Source organism: Hyla sarda, chromosome 1 (genome assembly GCF_029499605.1).
Source record: "Hyla sarda isolate aHylSar1 chromosome 1, aHylSar1.hap1, whole genome shotgun sequence".
Lineage (NCBI taxonomy): Eukaryota > Metazoa > Chordata > Amphibia > Anura > Hylidae > Hyla > Hyla sarda.
The window spans coordinates 217,571,048-217,592,657 of NC_079189.1; the positions used below are offsets into that span (position 1 = coordinate 217,571,048).

Below are 21,610 nucleotides of genomic sequence, written 5' to 3' on the forward strand. Positions count from 1 at the left end.
ACCCTCACAACAACCAATGTTACATCAAACAATGTAACCATTCTTCTATTTTAAATGAGAAAATCAAAGCTTGGAGGGGGCGTGGCGTGACGTAACCTCCCCAGTCCCAGAAACCCGGAGGTTTCCGAAACTGGAGATTCAGCACCCGCATAGAATGTGAGGGCTGCAGGGAGATCACAGGGGGTCTCAGCAGCTGGCTCCCCGCGATCAGTCATCATTATAAATTTTTTTTGCCTGGAATACCCCTTTAAGTCTCCCTTGTAGGCACTTTTGGCGGTGGATATTGGCAGTAAGTGATGCTGTTTTGAATGAAGCTCCACATACAACAAGCTGTCCTATCTATCATAGCCAGGGTTATTTTTCCAGTAGTTTGGGGTACTGTAGCGACCTTGTTACCAGTTCATCGGTTGCCCTTGGACCACTTTTGGTAGGTACTTAGCACTGCATTCCAGGACACCCCCACAAGACAAGTGAACCTGTGTTTTGGAGATATTCTGACCCAGCCATCATAGTTTTGCCCTTGACATTGTCTCTCAATTCCTCACTTTTGCTCATTTTTTCCTGCTTCCAATGTAGCAATCTCAAGAACTGTCTGTTTATTAGCTGCCTAATATATCCCACCCCTGACAGGTACCATTGTCACAAAATAATGAGTTATTCACTTCATCTGGTTTTAATGTTATAGTGTAAAACAATAAGCCATGTTAGGTTCTTTCTCCCCTGGGATCAATGATGCTTGGAGATGTCTGGCAGCCATTCACCTTTCCTCCTAACAGAGATTTAAAAAAACAAAAACATAAATTGTATTAGTTTTGGAATCGAGGTAGAGAGTTGTAACAACCATCTGTTGAACAGTTGATATTGTAGCAAACAACTATGCCAGAAGCATAAAGCTTTATTGTAAATTATATGAACCATTTAACGGGAGATCTATTTAGCTTTTTATATGCTTTCTTTTTTCTATTGTTACATCTACTGTATCATTATAAGAGTGAGAAGAGATGATGAAGAGATTAAGAAGAAAGTTGGCAATTAATTCATGCTTTACGTGTGTTAAAGTATATAGCAATAGAGTTAGGGTATGTTCACACGGCGGAATGTCCATTCGGCTGCAGCAGAGTCCCATTGATTACAATGGCATTCTGTTGCACTGTGCACATGGTGGAATTCCTGCGGCAGATGTTTCTGCCGCGGAAATTCTGATTCAAGCATCCACAGAAAGAATAGACATGTCTACTCTTTCTTCGGATTTCATTTGGAAATGCATTTCCATCTAAGTGCATTTATTTCGAGCTGGCCTAGCGCCTGCTGGATTGGGAAAATGTGTGGAATGCCCTGTTTTCCGGCAGACATTCCACACATTTTATGCCATGTGAACATGGACTTAGGCTATAATACAGCTGCAACAGCTCCCTGTATCATTTCACCTTTGGGTCGAATGCTGATATAATCTTATGGCTGTGTGAGCGTATTTTAAGGGACTGTTAGGACATGTTCACACAACGGAATTTCCAAGTGGAATCCGGTGGAAAAATTATACTTGGAAATTCCTTTGCAGCATAGTCCCATTGTATTCAATGGGATTTCGCAGCATCATGGACACAGCGGAATTTCTTGTGACAGATGTTTTTCGCACACACAAAAATTCCAATTAAGGTGTCCACCAAAATAATGAACGTATTTATTCTTTCTTCGGAATCTGCACAGAAAAGCATTGCTGTCTATGGAGAAGGCATATTTCTGAATGTTCCTGCTGGCACCCGATAGTTTCCGCCGTGTGAACATAGCCTAAGGGATCTTGGTGTTGCAGCCATAATATACATAAAATACTTTTTAAATGCAGCTATATTGCCACATTTAAGTAACATACTGATAAGTGAATTAAGATTGTGAGCCCCAATGGGGACAGGGAACCAATATAGCAAAATCTGTGCGTGCTATATAAATAAAAAAAAAATATTATTATTATTAGGTCATGTTCACAAAATGGAATTTCCCAGCAGAAATTCTGATTCCAGCGTCTGAAGAAAGAGTAGACAAGTCTATTTTACCTGCGGATTCCACAAGGAAATGCATTGCTGTCTGTGAGTCGACGCATTTCCGAACAGTCCTAGCGTCTGCATGTTCTGACGGCACTCCGCTGTCTGTGGAATATCCACTCGGAAATTTTCCTTGTGGACATTCCACCATGTGAATAATAATTTAAGGAAATATGTTGAACAAGCTGAAGAAAAAGCTGTAGCTGTTTGTAGCTGTCATTTATTTTCTTCTGTTATTTTTCTATTAGCAGTAAGAATAGAGAGTACTGTTTATTCCTTAACATATGTTCAGACATTGATCAGTGGAACAAAGTCATAGAGCAGCTGGGAACACCCTGTCCAGAATTTATGAAAAAACTCCAGCCAACAGTCCGGAATTATGTGGAAAATCGGCCCAAATATGCTGGTCTCACATTCCCAAAGCTTTTCCCAGACTCTCTATTTCCAGCAGATTCCGAGCATAATAAACTCAAAGGTAGGTTCATAACATATATTACATCCGATATTTGAATGACTGTTCTGTAGATGTCCTATATTGATCAGACGTACTGTATGTGACCACAACATAAATTTGTAAGGCTAAAATTGACACCAATCTATCTAGTTTACCCTGTTAACCTGCAGTGCTGATCCAGAGGAAGGCAGAAAACCCCTTAGGGCAGTGTTTCCTAACCAGTGTGCCTCCAGCTGTTGCAAAATTACAATTCCCAGCGGAGTTGTGGTTTTGCAATAGCGTGAGGCTTACTGGTTGGGAAATACTCCAATAAGGGGTAAAACTCAGTTTTTCAGTGCTTCAGTTTCCTTCCCAATAGGGAATTCATTTAATGACATTTCCAAGGGGATAAAGGCAGGAACATTTGCTTCTCTTCTTTTACACGTTTATTATGGAGATGTGTAAAGGTCAGCTAAGGATGGGATCCAATAGCTCAGATCCAGAATGCATGAACAGCAACACAAGTGTGACAGCATGTAATGACTTGGAAAAGGGAGTCAGTCAAAATGACTCATACAGTGACTTACAGTGAGCTGAAAAGATCATGTGATTTTTTTTTCCATCCCTATTGCATCCTTTTTTTTTTTTGGTACTCAACAAATTTGGAAAAAAAAACGTCAAAGTCAAAGTCAAACGTCAAAAAAAGGCAAATTCCACACAAAGGGAAAAACGCCAGAAAAAACGCCAAAACGCAGGGGAAAACAGGGGCATTGTTTCTGGCATTGTTTCTGGCATTTTTAAGCCAAAAAAAAAAGCACTGCAATAGCCTCAGTGGAATCCTAGCCTCACAGCATATACAGGTAAAATCCTCTACACAGGCAAGCAGGCTTACTATTATCAATAAAACTGGACTGATTTACATCTTAAAGGGGTACTCCGGTGGAAAACTTTTTTTATTTTAAATCAACTGATGCCAGAAAGTTAAACAGATTTGTAAATTACTTCTGTTAAAAAAATCTTAATCCTTCCAGTCTTATTAGCGGCTGTATACTACAGAGGAAATTCTTTTCTTTTTGGATTTCTTTTCTGTGATGACCACAGTGCTCTCTGCTGACACCTCTGTCCATGTCAGGAACTGTCCAGAGCAGGAGAAAATCCCCATAGCAAATATATGCTGCTCTGGACAGTTCCTGACATGGACAGAGGTGTCAGCAGAAAGCACTGTGGACAGACAGAAAAGAAATCCCAAAAGAAAAGAATTTTTTCTGTAGTATACCACCGCTAATACGTACTGGAAGGATTACAAATTTTTAATAGAAGTCATTTACAAATCTGTTTAACTTTCTGGCACCAGTTGATTTTAAAAAAAAAAATGTTTTCCTCCAGAGTACATCTTTAACCCCTTCACGACCACGGACGTAAATGTACGTCCTGGCTTGGCGGGACTTCCCGCACCAGGACGTACATTTACATCCTGTGTATGACCGCGAGCTTCGGAATGGTACTCGCGTCATACACGGCAGGTTCCAGCTGCTAGCATCAGCCGGGGACCCGCCTGTAATGGCCGACATCCGTGTTAACCCCTCGGATGCCGTGATCAATACAGATCACGGCATCTGCGGCATTGCGATACTTTGATTGGATGACTGAATCGCCCGCAGCGCTGCCGTGGCGATCCGATCATCTGTAATGGAGGCCGGAGGTCCCCTCACCTGGCTCCGGCCGTCTCCCGGGGTCTTCTGCTCTGCTCTGAGATCGAGCAAACCAGAGAAGAAAATCACTGATTAATACTGAGCAGTGCTGTGTCCTATGCATAGCACTGCACAGTATTAGCAATCAATGGATTGCTATAGATAGTCCCCTATGGGGACATAAAAAAGTGAAAAAAATCCCCTCCCCCAATAAAAATGAAAATTGTTAGTTTTTCCCATTTTACCCCCAAAAAGCATAAAATATTTTTTTTTAATAAACATATTTGGTATCACCGCGTGCGTAAATGTCTGAACTATCAAAATATAATGTTAATTATCCCGTATAATGAATGGCGTAAACGTAAAAAATAAAAAATAAAAATCCAAAAATGCTGCTTTTTTGTCACATTTTATTCCAAAAATTTATAAAAAATGATCTAAAAGTTTTATATATGCAAATGTGGTATCTAATAAAAGTACAGATGACGGCGCAAAAAACGAGCCCTCATACCGCCCTATATATGGAAAAATGAAAACGTTATAGGTGGTCAAAATAGGGCGATTTGTACAAAAAGTTTTAGATTTTTTTTTAAGCGGTACAAAAATATAAAAGTATCTATCCATGGGTATCATTTTAATCGTATTGACCCACAGAATAAAGAACACATGTCATTTTTACTGTAAATTGTACAGTGTGAAAACAAAACCCTCCAAAATGTGCAAAATATGGGTTTACATTTACATTTCATCCCTAAAAATGTTTTTCGGGTTCGCTGTACATTTTATGGTAAAATGAGAGGTTTCATTACAAAGTACAATTGGTCACACAAAAAACAAGCCCTTATATGGGTCTGTAGATGGAAATATAAAGGAGTTATGGATTTTAGAAGGCGAGGAGGAAAAAACGAAAACGCAAAAATAAAATTGGCCTGGCCTTGTTACTGGACCTTACCAGCCTAAATAACGCCAGCCTGTTACCACCTAGGTCCAGTAGTGCCTTTTTTGACGCTCTGGGCCTGTTGGTATCGGCTCTTCCCGACATCCCTGTGGCGGTGGGTACCAGGGTAAAAATTGGGGGTAAGCGCTAGCTGTTAAGCCGAATTGCGCCTGCAATGTTGAACCTAGCCTCACAATCAGCATTCCAATAGCTTCTGAATGGCAAGGAATGTGTCAGTGTTAGTCAGATCAGGTGCCATTCAGAAGCTTGGAAAAGCTGTGTGTGAGAATTCAAACTGTCTAATTATTCATGGCCCTGTAATAATTGCAACCAGGGTGCCTCCAGCTGTTGCAAAACTACAACTCCCAGCATGCCCGGACAGCCATTTGCTGTCCTGGCATGCTGGGAGTTGTAGTTTTGCAGCATCTACAGTGTTTCCCAAACAGGGTGGTATACTGTATTGTGTGTGCACGGTATTCTGTATGCACAATATAGTATTGTATGGATATGGCGGTATTGTGTATGTACAATATAGTAGTGAGGAGCGGGCAGTGAGGAGTACAGGAGCGGGCAGTGAGGAGCGGAGAAGCGGGCAGTGAGGAGCGGAGGAGCAGCTAGTGAGGAGCGGGCAGAGAGGAGTGGAGGAGCGGGCAGTGAGGAGCGGAGGAGCAGGCAGTGAAGAGCGGGCAGTGAGGAGCGGAGGAGGGGGCAGTGAGGAGCGGAGGAGCAGGCAGTGAGGAGCGGGAAGTGAGGAGCCGAGGAGCGGGCAGTGAGGAGCTGAGGAGCAGGCAGTGAAGAATGCAGGAGCGGGCAGTGAGGAGTACAGGAGCGGGCAGTGAGGAGCGGAGGAGGGGGCAGTGAGGAGCGGAGGAGGGGGCAGTGAGGAGCGGAGGAGCGGGCAGTGAGGAGCGGAGGAGCGGGCAGTGAGGAGCGGAGGAGCAGGCAGTGAGGAGCGGGCAGAGAGGAGTGGAGGAGCGGGCAGTGAGGAGCCGAGGAGCGGGCAGTGAGGAGCCGAGGAGCAGGCAGTGAGGGGAGGAGCGGAGGAGCGGGCAGTGAGGAGCGGAGGAGCAGGCAGTGAGGAGTGCAGGAGCGGGCAGTGAGGAGCGGAGGAGCAGGCAGTGAGGAGCGGAGGAGCAGACAGTGAGGAGCGAGCAGTGAGGAGCGGAGGTGCGGGCAGTGAGGAACCTAGGAGCAGGCCGTGAGGAGCCGAGGAGCAGGCAGTGTGAAGCAGAGGTGCAGGCAGTGAGGAGCGGAGGTGCGGGCAATGAGGAGCCTAGGAGCGGGCAGTGAGGAGCCGAGGAGCAGGCAGTGTGGAACAGAGGTGCGGGCAGTGAGGAGCTGCGACGTTAGAGCAGAAAAGTGTGTGAGAGACTTTAGGTAGTCTGCATTTATCAATCACTGACAAAATGGCTCTGGCTAGTGGAATACAGATTCCCATCCCCCGCTCTACTTGCATACAGACACAAGAGGGAGTTGCAGGAAAGCAAGGCCACATTTTACAGCAATTCCTTTCTATTCATCCAATCCCTCATGTTAGCTCCCTCTGCTGGTCAAGAGTGGGAAATATGACAAGTTATTTTTAAATTTTTCATATTTTGTCACAAATAAAAAAAATTAAAAATATTTGCAAAAATATTTTAAAAAATTTGAAAAATTTATTAAACCTCTAAAAAAAAAATTACAAAATTTGGTGACCCATTCCCTTTAAGGTGAAAATGGGCTTGGTCATTAAGGGGTTAAGTACATTCGTCACCATTGGGCCATAAATGATTCAGTGATGAGGGCATTGGCATCTCGTGACAACAAAATTAATCTTTTATGTCACTCTTTATAGTTCACCATCTTGAACAAACATTCTTTGGTGTTAAATATTGGCATATTTTAACATGTCCATAAGTGTGCAGATGTCATAATGGTGCCCATGGCCACTAAGACCGCTACTAATCTTCAGACTTAAATTCTACTACTGTACCAGTATCTCATAGTTCTGGCCATCTTATGTGTAATAAATGCTAACAGAAGTCACACAGACACTGATTCCGACCATTTCTGTAGATCAGAACATGTAATAGGACAGTGGATGACCTTCAACTGCCCAAATAAAAGCAAACAAGATAAAAAATAGTTGAAAATAATGTCCTACAAATAAGAAGTACAGAAATATTTGTACAGTGACAATATTTTTGCCATTTAGCCTCCGTTGCCTTGACTACATGTTGTGAAGAGTGTTTTTCTTTACTAAAGAAAAAATTCTCAGATCATCCACTTCTTTGTTAAAATCTCCCAATTTGTTGATTTGGCCAATCCTAAAATTTGGAGATCAATTTGGCAGTTGGATGGGTGCCCTACTGAACCCCAAACATTCCGTCAGTTGTTCACTTGCACGGACACATGTATCTGCGACATATTGAGAGCTCCCATCAACAGCAACCAAATGCAAATTTAAGACTTGGAATCAACTCTCCACTTTTTATCTCTTTAATTTGTCACAGAATAAGGAGGTAACAGGTCTCAGTGGACCATGAAAACGCTGTACACTCAATTGTCCAATTACTTGTACTGGGGCCTGTGAAAATGGAGGAACTATATACAGTGATCCCTCGACTTATGATGGCCCCGACATATGATCATTTCAACATATGATGGCCTCTCAGAGCCCATCGTATGTTGAAGGCAGCCTCGACATATGATGCTGCTGTGTGTCGGGGCCATTGTACAAACAGCTATCTGACAGCGCTGACAACTTCAGCAACTGACAGATAGTTGTTTAATGTGCCCCGTGTGCCCCGTTCTGCCTCCTGTTACTCACATGCTGTCCTGCTAACTCACTGCAGGCTTCCACTGTGAGCTCTGTGTAAGCCCCGCCCCCCAGTGCAGCCATAGCCAATAGCCTGCAGCATCTTGCTGCAGGCATCCAATGAGCTGCTCCCCTTCCTTTTCTATAGAGCTGTAGTCGGCAGGATCATAATGGAGGACATTCTGTCTCCCCTGAAGGTATTTAAAGAACTGTACAGTATTGTATGCAATGTCACACATCACATACAATACATATACACACAATACACCCCTTACATCAATGTTTCCCTATCAGTGTGCCTCCAGCTGTTGCAAAACTAAAACTCCCAGCATGCCCAGACAGTCAATGGCTGTACATGCATGCTGGGAGTTGTAGTTGTGCAACAGCTGGAGGCACCCTGGTTTGTTAAACACTCCCCATACACTCCACATACAGTGGTCATCCCAGAACCAATTAGCAGTTTCCCATAGAGATATGTATTCAACATACAATGGTTCGGAGGCCCCAGAACTATTTTTACATAGACATATGTACTCGACATATGATGGTTTCAACATATGATTGTTCTCCTGGAACCAATTAATATCATATGTTGAGGGACCACTGTATATAGCCAGTGTCATATTTTATTTTACATAATCTAAAGTATGAAAATAGTGTCACGTCACTTTCCAGATACTTCTGGACTCGAACAAATATTGTTATATTGTTGTTTTTTTACATGGTTACATCTGTAATTTTAGAACTGTTTCAATGAGCCTGTGACTGGAATCACATTGTCACCATTATCTCTCATTCAGCCAGCCAAGCAAGAGACCTTCTATCAAAGATGCTAGTGATCGACCCAGCAAAGAGAATATCAGTGGACGAGGCACTACAACACCCCTACATAAATGTTTGGTATGACCCTGCGGAAGTTGAAGCGGTAAGATTTAGTATTCTCCTTTGTAAAATTGATTTAAACATAGAAAAGATACTTTTATTTAAATGTAGTGTTACTGTATTGTTAAGTTTGCTTTGTTTTCCTACGTATCTCACTGAATGTGTTAGCTGAAGTGACTGTGTGTAATCCAATTTGTCCTTACCCAATCATCTCATTTATAATGGAGAATATACACCTATAGGTTATGATGAGAAAACACGCTGTCTTTCTTCCAATGCAAGCAATACACACAGTAAGCAAATGTGTGACTAGTTCCGAAGTAACAAAGTAATAGAATTATATTTACTGAAACTATTGTGGTGACAACCAACAAGAACTCTCCCTGTTTATACTGAGTCCCTACTAAAAGAATTGGTTTCTAAGTTGGCGACACTTGGGGGTGCATAAAGCAGTTGTGTTGTGAGGACAGCAATGTTACATATATTCTGTTAGGACATAAATGTAATTCAGGAACTGAGTAACCAGGAGTCAAGGCTGCAGTAACATGGAGCCAACTACCTACGATCCCATTACCCTGTTTAGCATCTTGCCAAATAACTATTGATGCGACCGGCAGCATCAGCGTGATCCCATTGCTTCCACAGGATATATGTGCACATTCCGGAGGATTCTGCCGTGATCCCGCTCTCTACGGCAGCCTCTGGCTAATATCGATAGCTAATGGCTAATAGCCTGCAGGGATTATCTGCACTGCAAAGCTATTAACCATCTAGTCACCGCGATCAAAGTTGGTGCAGGTCCTATAGTGAAGCTGATCAGGATCACCGTGTAATGTCTGCATGGATTTTCTGGCCAGAAATTTCTCTTGGTGGATATTCTTTAGTGTAAATCTGCCTAAATGTTCGCAGCTCCAGAACATTTCGGAGAGAAATTAAATCATGGGAATTACAGCATGTCGCTGCCAACATCATAAAATCCCTTGAAATATGACAGCGGCAAACAAAAGGGAGTAAACTGTCTGCATGGTATGGTTGGATTCAAAGGACTAAGTGACCCCCCACAGTGCGAAAATGTCTGTTTGACATTTCAATAAATGGCATCTCCAAGACATCAAAGGTGGAGCATTTTATGTAGACGTTAAAAAAAGCTTCAAATACTATTTCCTCAAGCAATAGGATACATTTGGAAATCCAGAAGCAAAAAAATGTTAGCATAGACAGAATGGAACTGTAGAATATTTAATATATATTAGACAGAAGGATAATTGGATGGATGTGGTCCCTTAGTCCCTGTCTCATCTCATTATTGCCTTGGAGCCTACACACATGGCAGTACATGATATTTTTAGCACAAAGCACTGAAGTAAATGAGAGTGTGCATCACATAAATGTCACATAAACAGATCAGCATGAGGCTCACAGTCGAGTGTTGCTTCTCGAACTCGTTCTTGCTTAGAGCTGTTGACAGTATTTGGTTAAGAAGACAACTTGTATTGGAGAAAGTGACTCCATTGAGGTACCAATGGTGCCCAACCACATTCATACACCATTGTAGATTGCCTGCTATACAGTAAGTATAAAACAAATGATGCTTGCTATCAGGAACTTATCTGACCGAGAAAGCACTTTTTAGGCCCCAATTCATGTGCAGCCTTGTGTAAAGTTGTGCTGTAATACACAGCAGATCACTCACAGTGTCACTGTGTGACTGTGCTGCTCTGTGTTACTACTTGCATGAGCCTCCTTCTCTAGTCCTCCCCCTCTAGTGTATTTTCTTCTCTGACTGACTCCTCTGCTGACACCAGGTGCCTTTAGCTCTGAGTCACTAGAGGTGAATCGCGTGTGGCTTGTAGTCCTGGATCCTGGCAGCATGGAGGGGTGAAACACCATGCCCTGCCCTGCCCACTAAAAAACTTGCAAGTAAGGAGATTGAGGGAGTGTTCCATTTTTGCTAGTGCATCACATGCTCACCAGCCATACTTTATAATTCCTTGGGTGCACCACCACTTCCTCTCCCATCCTTTTACCGGCAACCACACAACATCTTCCATCCTTTATAGTGCACCTCCCCTTCACCCACAGGGCAGTATAGAGGATGGGGCAGATGGTGGATGCTGGGACCATTTAAACACATTTGCATAATTTCTTATGGGTAAATCCTGCTCAGCATTCAAACTGCGTGGTACTCAACCAGACTTCTAAAATGGATTGTGGTTGAATACAGATGTTCAGAAGTACAGAACCTATCACTAGACAAAACATTATCAAGCAAAGAGGAACACATACTACCTCTTAAAATACTGCTCCTGACCATGTCCGGGAGAGCTCAATTCAATCCCACAATTTTCAGAAAATTTACTTTGAAACTGTCATGTGCTGTATGCTGTATGCTAACTAGTCATTGGGGTGGGCAGTGAGTCATGGTCTCACTGCTGTAATTACACCTACTAAGATGTGATTGACAAGCCAGTGAACCTCCCTACATCAGAGCTCTGATGTAGGGAGGTTCACTGGCTTGTCAATCACATCTTAGTAGGTGTAATTACAGCAGTGAGACCGTGACTCACTGTCCACCCCAATGACTAGTTAGCATACAGCATACAGCACATGACAGTTTCAAAGTAAATTTTCTGAAAATTGTGGGATTGAGTTGAGCTCTCCCGGACATGGTCAGGAGCAGTATTTTAAGAGGTAGTATGTGTTCCTCTTTGCTTGATAATGTTTTGGATAGGGGATAAGATGTCTTGGGGTGGAGTACCCCTTTAAGGATTTGTAACCATATAGTATTATTGAATAAATATGCATCAGTTCTTTATTTTCTTTATTTAGCATTCATTGTGTAGTGCTGAATAATGTTGCAGTCAGTTTAGTATAAAGTAGGGGGTTTCTTATCAAATTCACTTTGCATGAGGTCTTTTTTTTACAAATAGAAAATTGGTTAACAATAATTTATAGCTTGTGTCGATTGTGTCTATATAACTCTGCCCCACTACATTTAGTTAATAAGTGTATAATTGTTGTAACTATCTCATGGGGATATTGATGTTGATAGTAATCCAGTAAAACGCTCTGATCTAGAAGAAGAATATACAGTATAAATCTCTCCATGTAGTGTCTTCGATTATCCATTATCCATTACCCATTAGGCAATACAGATAGGCTGGTAATGTGCATGAAGCTCTGTCAAACAAAAGTATTTTTCGTGCCTATTGTAAAGTATACTGCAGCTCAGGCAATGCCCTGTTATTTTCAGGAATAGCATTAATAATGTAGATTTGGTCAGTATAATGTAAGAGTTGGTAGGATTTTAAGGAGCCAGTGCTTCATCTGACATCAATAAAACTATGCTCTACAAAAGGCAAGAAAGCACTACAGTTTAGAGTAAGTGTCTATGTAGTTCCAGAGATTTGTCCTTGCAATGTGTATTGCATAAATGACGTCTATGTATAGTTGACTAATAGTACATGCTACATAGTACATGCTACTATTACAAATGATATAGTAAGTCACAAGCTTTCAAATCTAAAGCTGAGATTTAAAGAAGTCCCATGCCTAGAAGTACAGAAAAACGTATCCCCTATCTGCAGGATAGGGGATAAGTTTTAGAATACGGGCGGTCTGACCACTGTGGCCCCCTGCGATCTCCTGTACAGAGCTCCGGCTCTTCCCCAGAGCGACGCGTCACAACCCCCTCCCGAAGCGAGGGCTGCCACCCCTCTATGGTTGAAATTAATGGAGGGGGAGTGGCGAACCCCACTTCGGACAGGGATCATGACGCAACGCTCTGGGTAAGAACTGTGGCTCCGATCGCAGACCCCTCACAATCTAAAACTACGTATAGGGGATATGTTTATCTGTACTTCTAGGCATGGGACGTCTTCTTTAAGTCAGTTAAAAGCACACGTTTTATCAGTGTTTTCACTCATTAATGCAATGAACATAAACATTTCCATGTTATTTTATGGGGAAATTGGGTGAGATAGCAGGACGTCTTTGACATCTACCTACTGCTTAAATTGACATCTGGTTATATGGTATAATATAGTGTGGGGTCACACACAGAACGTACACAGTGTATTTGATGCTGCGAGAAATCTCCCGGGCAGCGGGAAATACACTTTGTATGCGCTAGAAGTAGACACACAGGGCTTTCCCCTGTGTGCAGTGCGATTCGGAGGCTGGCCGCGCATTACAGGTACGTTGGTTCGCTCGCCCAACCTCCAAACCTCACTGAACACACAGGACTGCAGTGGGGAAAGCCATGTGTGTCTGCTTCTAGTGCATATGCATCGCATTTCCCACTGACCACTAGGTTTCTTGCGGCGCCAAATGCGCTGAGTATGCACTCTGTGTGACCCTACCCTAAGGGTGTATTTACATGTACAGTATCCTGCGCATATTGGATGTACAGGATTTGAAGCTACACATTTCAGTATAAACTAAATGACTTTTAATCTGCAGCTTTAAATTCTGCACATTAAAAATGCACAGTATCCTGCGCATAGTTGATTTGCAGGATTTCAATATGCGCAGGATACTGTGTGTGTGCGTGTGAATAGACCCTTATATATTGTAAAAAGTCAGAAAAGAAAGGCATTTTGTATAAAACAGACATGGTTTACCGCTTCCTTTTAGCTACTCTCCATGGTGCTGAAAGAAAACATATCTGCTTTACTATTGGAAGGTTTTCCACTTCCAAACATTAACAGTCTTTCCTGAACTTTAAAATCTAGAACTTGCGAGACAGCGCCATTGTTCAGCCTAATACTGTAGATATATGCAACTTCAACATAAAGATTTTTGTGAGGCTCACATTGATCGCTATCATTTTCTTCATGCATCTACAATGATTTAGAAATGTCACATCAGCTGTGATACGGAGAGAAAAGCTTTTTAGAAACTTATTTTTTATTGAAGGTTCTTTGATGTGCAGCAGAAAGTAATCCAAGTAGTATTTTCTTTTCTTTCTTTTATTTATGTCATTTTATATTGAGGGAGTTACTAATAGTAAACTATAGGCATGTAAAAGCAACATGGTAGACTAAGGGGCACGTATTTAAGTGTACTAATTTCAATAGCAATTCCTCTGTGTTGTTTCCCATGTCTGTCTTAAGCTTTGTGTAGGGATGAATTATGCAGTATTTCTGTATCCTGGTGTGTCTTGTGGCCTGCTTTCTGTACTAAGCATGGATGAAGCCGAAATCTGTTTGTCATTCATGTTTGCTGCTGCTGTGTTTTGGTCCTGACCATGTTACTATAAACCCCAAGATTTTAGGGAACCCTTGTTTCCAAAGCCATTTACCTAAATTATAATGTGATCTATACCGTTTTATGTTTTTTTTTTTGCAACAGCTTTACTTATTTACATTGCATTCTGTTGCTTAACATTTTTATTGACCCTGGCTACCAAGCCCATAACAAACAATTGTCCAGGATTCATGATGACATGGCTGGATTACATTCACTTTCCTGGAACATCCTATGTCTGTCCTAATAGAAGAGATCAATCCATTGCTGATATCTAGAGAACTGATTGTTATACTAATTTAGCTGTTTATTGGGAACTAAATGTCATTTCCGGTTAGCGGAGCAGAGCTCACTGTGTGTTATGTGGTGGGCAATATCTTATGGGTAACTCTCATTGGGAGGTACGGTGATATGGGCAAATGTTTATTTATGCCCCGGTACTGTAGAGTGGAATATCTCTAAAGTGGCACAACTGCATCTGTATTATTAATACATATACTTGTATTTTGCCACTATAGTAATAACTGTTAATTGATATAGATATATAATGTAAAATGAACAAGTCATATAAACAATCTATAAAATTGTTGTTCTAAAGTGTTGTCCTAAACTGTATATTTTTCTGACATTTTCATCGATAAACTGTTAAGCCTGTAAACCCGTCCCCTCCTTTATTTTTCCAGAATTATTAATTTCAGCACCCTCTTCTCCCCTTCTTGCGGATAGATTTGCAGGACAATTGTTTTGGCAATTAGGCTTAGGGTTCTTTGTCTGTGGCTGGAAGTTAATAGAAGCCTTGTATAACTACAATAGGCCATGTGCTTTACTGAAAACCAAGGTGTCAAAGAATCAGGCTTCTCTGACGTGTTTCTCAAGTCTGACCCTCAGCAGAGTGTCCATGCAAGCATTTTGTTTTTTGATCTTTTCTGTGTTTCCTAAATTTAAATATTTTACCATGTCCAGTTAAAAATATGAAAATAGTTTTACAGTTAAGCAATATTACAGACCAGTGAAAATAAGTGATAAGTAAAAAACAATGTATATTACCCCAGAGCTGCAGAGAGTTTTGTGTTATGCATTATATGATTTCATTCACTTACCCAACCCATTCTCCTCCATTTTCAGCCTCAGGACCCTATGAGGGAGAGATGGAATGGACAATCAGTCAAAACACAGAATATTGAAAAGGTTATTTTCTACATTTGTAAAAATGCAATTGTTCAATGTTGAATTATAGACTCAGGCTGTAAAGTTAGTCAAGCTGGACGCAATCTTACCGTGTAATATGTAATACTCAGGTTTTTTTCCCCCAATGTTCTGTGCATAGAAAATACTTCTATGTATAATGTTTTTTCTTTTGATCTAAGCACATTTATTAGATTGCAGTTTTCAGCTACTATTAACAATTTAGTGCAATGCTGTCTTATTGGGTGAAATGTATAAACAGTATACAGTAATCTCCTGAGCTCCCTCTAGTGTCAACAGAGGGCAGTCAGAATTTTTTTAATGCAACTCTGTCCATGAAGGGAATCTAAGCTCTGTTTTAGGAAACCCTGATCTCCTACTGTGATAAAGAATACTTGAGAATTAAATCAGTGTTAAGGTATGAACATTTTAGAATAAAACAAAGCAAAATGGGGTTTAAAGGGGTATTCCAGGCCAAAACTTTTTTTTATATATCAACTGGCTCCGGAAAGTTAAACAGATTTGTAAATTACTTTTATTAAAAAATCTTAATGCTTCCAATAGTTATTAGCTTCTGAAGTTGAGTTGTTGTTTTCTGTCTAACTGCTCTCTGATGACTCACGTCCCAGGAGCTGTGCAGCTCCTATGGGGATACTCTTCCATCATGCACAGCTCCCGGAACGTGACATCATCATTGAGCACTTAGACAGAAAACTTCAGAAGCTAATAACTATTGGAAGGATTAAGATTTTTTAATAGAAGTAATTTACAAATCTGTTTAACTTTCTGGAGCCAGTTGAGATATATATATATATATATATATATATATATAAAGGTTTTGCCTGGAATACCCCTTTAATTGTTAACTTTCAGGAGTCCTTCAGACAACCTAGGGAAATATTTTGATAAGTAGTCTAATAAGCAGGGGCTTAGATATGATCATGATGGACTCAATTCTAAGGCTTTCCTTACATTTCAGATACCTGTTAATTGAATGCTTGTTCAGCCAACAGCTACCTCTCTTGATCCCTACAAATGCACAGTGGGCCTATGGGTATTTAGGAGGAAGCTGTTGCCAGACACCTCTGGTGGGGGCGTATCTTACCAAGAACAAAAATATAGGGCATGTTGAAATCTAATAGGACTAATTCTTCTCTTCCTCAACATATGCTGTCAGAGGGAATCAGGAAGGCTTTATACATAATAGATGGTTGGTCAGTCCTGCCAATGGTGGGTTTGGCTTACTTTTATATTATGTCTATGACTGGTGTTAAGACTGAAGATACCTTAGACTTGAATATCTAATTTAAAAAAAAAATTTTTTTTTAATGGTGAGCATATTTTGAAAGCAGATGAGCAATGAGCTTTGCTCCCACCTTAAACTCAAAGAAAGAAGTCCTGAGCATAAATACTCTCACCTCAGCTAAATGTAATGTACCCTATTAGGGTATAAATATGAGGTTGCCAACTATAGACAATCCCTTTAAAATGATCTATTTATGATGCTGCTTAGGTATATTTCATATAATTACTTTTTTTTTTCTCGTTCTGTTCCATCACAGGAGCAGAGCAATGAAAAAAACTGTGGCATTAAAATCACACATGATGGACCCCTGTTGACTTGTCAAGATTTTCCTGGACACAATAGTTCAACATGCTGTGCTTTTTTTGTCCTGAATTTTTAGCAGACTCTACACAGACCCCAACCTCCAACACAGATGAGAACTAGGCCTTAAATGGGCACTCTCATTAAAACAAACAAATTTTTGCTATTGCACTTATGGTAAAAAAAAAAATCTTTACAATGTACTTTTGTTTTAAAAAAAGGAAGTTTTCTATGTTTTATTTGTGTTTAAAAAAGCTGCCACTAGGTGTCTCCCTACTTGTCCAGAGTACATTTTCCCCCATCTATTGCACAGACTTTGGACTCCTGCTGGCCTGGCAGAAGCCCAAAATCAGGAAATGCTGAGGGTATGTGTGCAGCTTTAGCCAATCATAGCTCATCTCGCAGATTTTTCACAGAACTGCTATGGGCTGTGTGTATCAGAGTAAGGGGGGGGGGGGGGGGGTGGAATTCTCCCCTGTCTGTGAATCTGACTGAGCAGGAAATACAGAGCAATATCAAGGTAGAAAACTAACAAATAGTAAGAATAAAGGCAGGGGGAGGTGTATCATGATGGGGGCAGCAAACTGGGAGGATTATAAAATTAAACAAGATCATGAGAGGGACTCTTTGACTAGCAATATTTCTTACATTGCTATGATATATTCTACTGCTTCTGTCAGATTTACCTTGATAAACATTTGTGGCTAGGAGTACACTACTGTTTAATATCCAACATTGCATGAATCAAATATATCTTTCCTAGATGCTTCTCTAGATGTGAGCACATATAGAGGATATTCTAGTACACGGTTATTGCTATCTACTATTTTTATTTGAAAGCCATGTAGACTTCCACATGTTCAAAAACCAATCAGATTTCATGGCTTATATGTAGAAGATCAATAATATGCGGTGCTGCAAACTTAACCTTTCAAGTGCTAGGGCCCTATGCTGACAGCTTTGAGATTGCTTACTATGGAAAATTGTGTAGAAAAATGAACAGAAGGGGAAGAATTATTGATGTTTTATGTATTATAGGGTTGCAGTGCTTTAGGTTATATTTATGCTTTTCGTAAGCATGTTCAACATCTTAATCAAAGTATCTAGAAGTATCTCAGTATAGTGGGAATTATAGCAGTATGGTTATAAATTGTAGAGCTTGCTATAAATCATTATACAAATAGATAGAAAAAGGTATTGAAGATCCAGTTTTTACAAACAACACAGAAGACGAATTGCAGTGTAAAAAAGTGTAGAAACAGACAAACCTTTCTTTTAGTTGTAAGGGAATATTGTGGAAAAATTTTCATTAAAGGGGTACTCCGCTGCTTAGCGTTTGGAACAAACTGTTCCAAATGCTGGACCCGACGCCGGGAGCTTGTGGTGTCATAGCCCTTCCCCCTCATGACGTCACACCCCACCCCCTCAATGCAAGTCTATGAGAGGGGGCGTCACGCCCCCTCCCATAGACTTGCATTGAGGGGGTGAAGCGTGAAGTCATGAGGGGGAGGGGCTATGACGTCACGAGCTCCCGGCGCCGGCTCCAGCGTTTGGAACAGTTTGTTCCAAACGCCAAGCAGCGGAGTACCCCCTTTAAGGGTATCAGTTATTAAAATGTTGGAAGCGAGTCTATCATTGTCTCATATGTTTGTAGTGGCAGTAAACTCAGTGAGAAAAGCTTCATGTTATACTGGTATATATAAGAAATATTGGGTATTCACTTGGTACATACCTGTTAAGTAGTACGTGAAACACTTAAGTGTTATAATTGGATCTTAGTGCTTTTATAGTCTATATGAGTTTACCTTAAAATGGCATTTGGATAGTGCTTTTCTTTGTCCTGTTAGGGCATATGGAGAGCACTTTTTGTTTGCCTGCAGAGAGCTACTGCACAAATAAATGGGTATCATTTGATGCATGTAGTGAACCATGCCAAGTAGTCCCCCGAAACAAAAGCTGATCCATGGTATTCCTTAAGAATTAGTCTTTCCAAAGAGGCAGCAATAAATGTAAATGAACGTTAGCTGGTATGCACTGTGTTATCTACTTACATATATTGTACCTTCTGCCATACTTCCTTGTATTATTTAGTTAGTGGTTGTAAATTTTGTTGGTGTTGACTCTAGTCTTTTACAATGGTAACAGACCTCAGGGGCCCCCAACATAATTTGAGGATATGCCATAGGTAGAATATTTGGCAACTACTGATACCCAACAATATTACTAATACTCTTGAGATGTCATTAACATCTTGTAAACATAACCTGTTGGGAGTACCTGAGGCCAAAAGTTAAAAATCACTGTAACACAGCATTCATATGAATTATTAAGGCATGTGTTTGTCTGACATGACAAATGTCATGTTACTTGTATTTATTTCCATTAAAGGGGTTATCCAGGAAAACACTGGCTCCAGAAAGTTAAACAGATTTGTAAATTACTTCTATTAAAACATCCTTTCAGTACTTTTTAGCTGCTGAAGTTGAGCTGTTCTTTTCTATCTAAGTGCTCTCTGATGACACATGTCTCGGGAACTGTCCAAAGTAGAAGCAAACCTATTCTACTCTGTGCAGTTCCCGAGACAAGCAGAGATGTCAGCAGAGAGCACTGTTGCCAGATAGAAAAGAACAAGTCAACTTCAGCAGCTGATAATTATTGGCAGGATTAAGATTTTTTAATAGAAGTAATTTACAAATCTGTTTAACTTTCTGGAGCCAGTTGATATATATATATATATATATATATATATATATATATATATGTATATATATATAAAAATAGTTTTTTCCTGGAATATCCCTGTAAGTGATGTTTTCATAATTGGCATAATTCATTTCACGACTATAGCTTGTAAGACTTTTTTCACAATATGTTAGCAGTGCCCACTTGGCACGTGGAGTTAGAAATCTTCTGGCATATGCATCAAATTTAGCCATAGATAAGGGTTACCAGACAGAGGTGTCATTTTCCACCCCATTCATTTAACTTACAATATGGTTCATGTTTATTTGCTATGTGGAGTACCACAAACTGCTGCACTTTCCATAAAGCATTACATAGTAAACGAAAATGTATATAAAAGTATACTTTTTATAACATAGAACCCTGTGTATGACCGATGCCACTAAGTGCTATATATCTTAGGTATACATTGGTAAAATTCTTCTGATGTATACCTCCAATGGATACTGCAAGACGCAGTGTGAAAAGAGACTATTTTATGAAGCCTGTGATGTTCGAGGCATAGTTGACTGTATGTTAATAAATATTTTACAACTATCAATGTATTTAAAGCAGTTTTCTGCCATAAATACATTAAGTATAGCATTCAAGCTAAGGGCCATGTGCAAATCTGTTGAGAAAAGTGTGAGGGGCTTCAGAAAACAATTCCAGCTGCATTGGGAAAAAATAGCGGTGCATTACGTGATTTGGAGGGATAGTTGTAAATAAGTTGTCTTTGTGCAGATTTGATTTTAGGTTCTTACACCTAAAATAAATATCACTTATCAAAGGTTACACCGTTGTATAGCTGATAGAGTAGAAAACTGTACCTTTCATGGAGATGATGGTACTTGCCAAACATATTAAATAGCATTTATAGTGTCGAGGAGGTGGAGCCCAAGCTGATCATTTGCTCCTACCTCCCAGCCCCACCTTAACTGATGTACAGAGCACGTTATGTCAGTCAGGGCGGGACTAGGAGATGAGGGTGAGTGTTGTGCATAAGAGGCATGCCAGGCGGTGCCAAATACAGCAGACAGATTCCTTCTAAGGTATTACCAAAATTGTTTAAGGGTATGTTCACACAGCCAGTAACCTGCAGGGTTTCTAACTTGGAAACAGTATTGGTTTTCATGTCAAATTCCATGTGATTTTGCTTGAAAAACTCAATCAATGGGAGTTTTAGGACAGGACCCCTTGTGCTGATGGTAGCTGACAGAAAGCCATGGCACAGCACTGCCCACGGGCATGTGCACATACCCAGAGTTTACCTTTAAGTAGATCCATCTGTCAATTTTGAGATTGGCATGGTTACTGAAACCACAAGGGTAGGGGTCGTAAATGTCCCTTTTGGGAAAGACAAGTAAATGCTATAAGATGTGTAACTGTAATTAATATTTTATATTATTTTACTTTTTACAGCCACCTCCTCAAATTTATGACAAGCAGTTGGATGAAAGGGAACATACAATTGAAGAATGGAAAGGTATGCTATTTTTGTTTTACTCCATATATATGGACATTTTGTTGTGTTGAAATAAAAAAAAAAGTCAGAAATCATCTATTAAATACTAATATTATTATGGTCAACGTTAATGAACTCTCCTCTAAATAAATGTACGTATATAGTAATTATATTGGTATAATGGTACAATGCATTTTTAGCTACTGGATTGCACTAGTTTGTATCTGGCCATGTTGAATTCTCCAAAGTTGAACATTAAAGTGGTATTCCTGTTTCAGAAAACCAGTCACCTCAAGATATAAACCTTACCAATATAGTGTTACCACAAATGATACTAGGTTCATTTTGCATGATTTACCCCTGACAGGAAGTTATGTAGTTCTTTCATTGTCAGTGTGGTGTTGTCTCCAGCTGGGGAAAACAGGTAAGCAATACTATATGCTTCTGCAGCATTTGTATTTTTTAAATACTATCAGAATACCCCTTTAAATAGGTCAAGTAAATTTTTATTTTTATAGACATATAACAGCTCCATACATACAGAGATTTATAGGGCCCCTGTCCACACGATTCTGTCAAAAATCATAGCCTGTTCCATGCAATGTCA

General features: G+C 40.3%; 1 protein-coding gene and 1 long non-coding RNA gene across 9 annotated transcripts in view; one reads left to right on the forward strand and one right to left on the reverse strand.

Annotated features, from left to right (window-relative positions):
* MAPK10 (mitogen-activated protein kinase 10) overlaps positions 1–21,610 on the forward strand; it is a 271,558-nt gene that overhangs the window by 231,280 nt on the left and 18,668 nt on the right. For all 8 annotated transcript variants that reach the window (XM_056568752.1, XM_056568753.1, XM_056568754.1 and 5 more), the window contains 4 exons: positions 2,332–2,514; positions 8,698–8,822; positions 15,152–15,214; positions 20,961–21,024. In XM_056568752.1, coding sequence (XP_056424727.1) covers positions 2,332–2,514; positions 8,698–8,822; positions 15,152–15,214; positions 20,961–21,024 — 435 coding nt within the window. The remainder of the gene's footprint in view (positions 1–2,331; positions 2,515–8,697; positions 8,823–15,151; positions 15,215–20,960; positions 21,025–21,610) is intronic.
* Positions 608–21,610, reverse strand: part of LOC130363996 (uncharacterized) — a 34,594-nt gene continuing 13,591 nt past the window's right edge. The window contains exons 3-4 of the long non-coding RNA XR_008891885.1: positions 15,127–15,161; positions 608–769 (exon numbers count right to left, since the gene is read on the reverse strand). This is a non-coding gene — a long non-coding RNA (uncharacterized LOC130363996). The remainder of the gene's footprint in view (positions 770–15,126; positions 15,162–21,610) is intronic.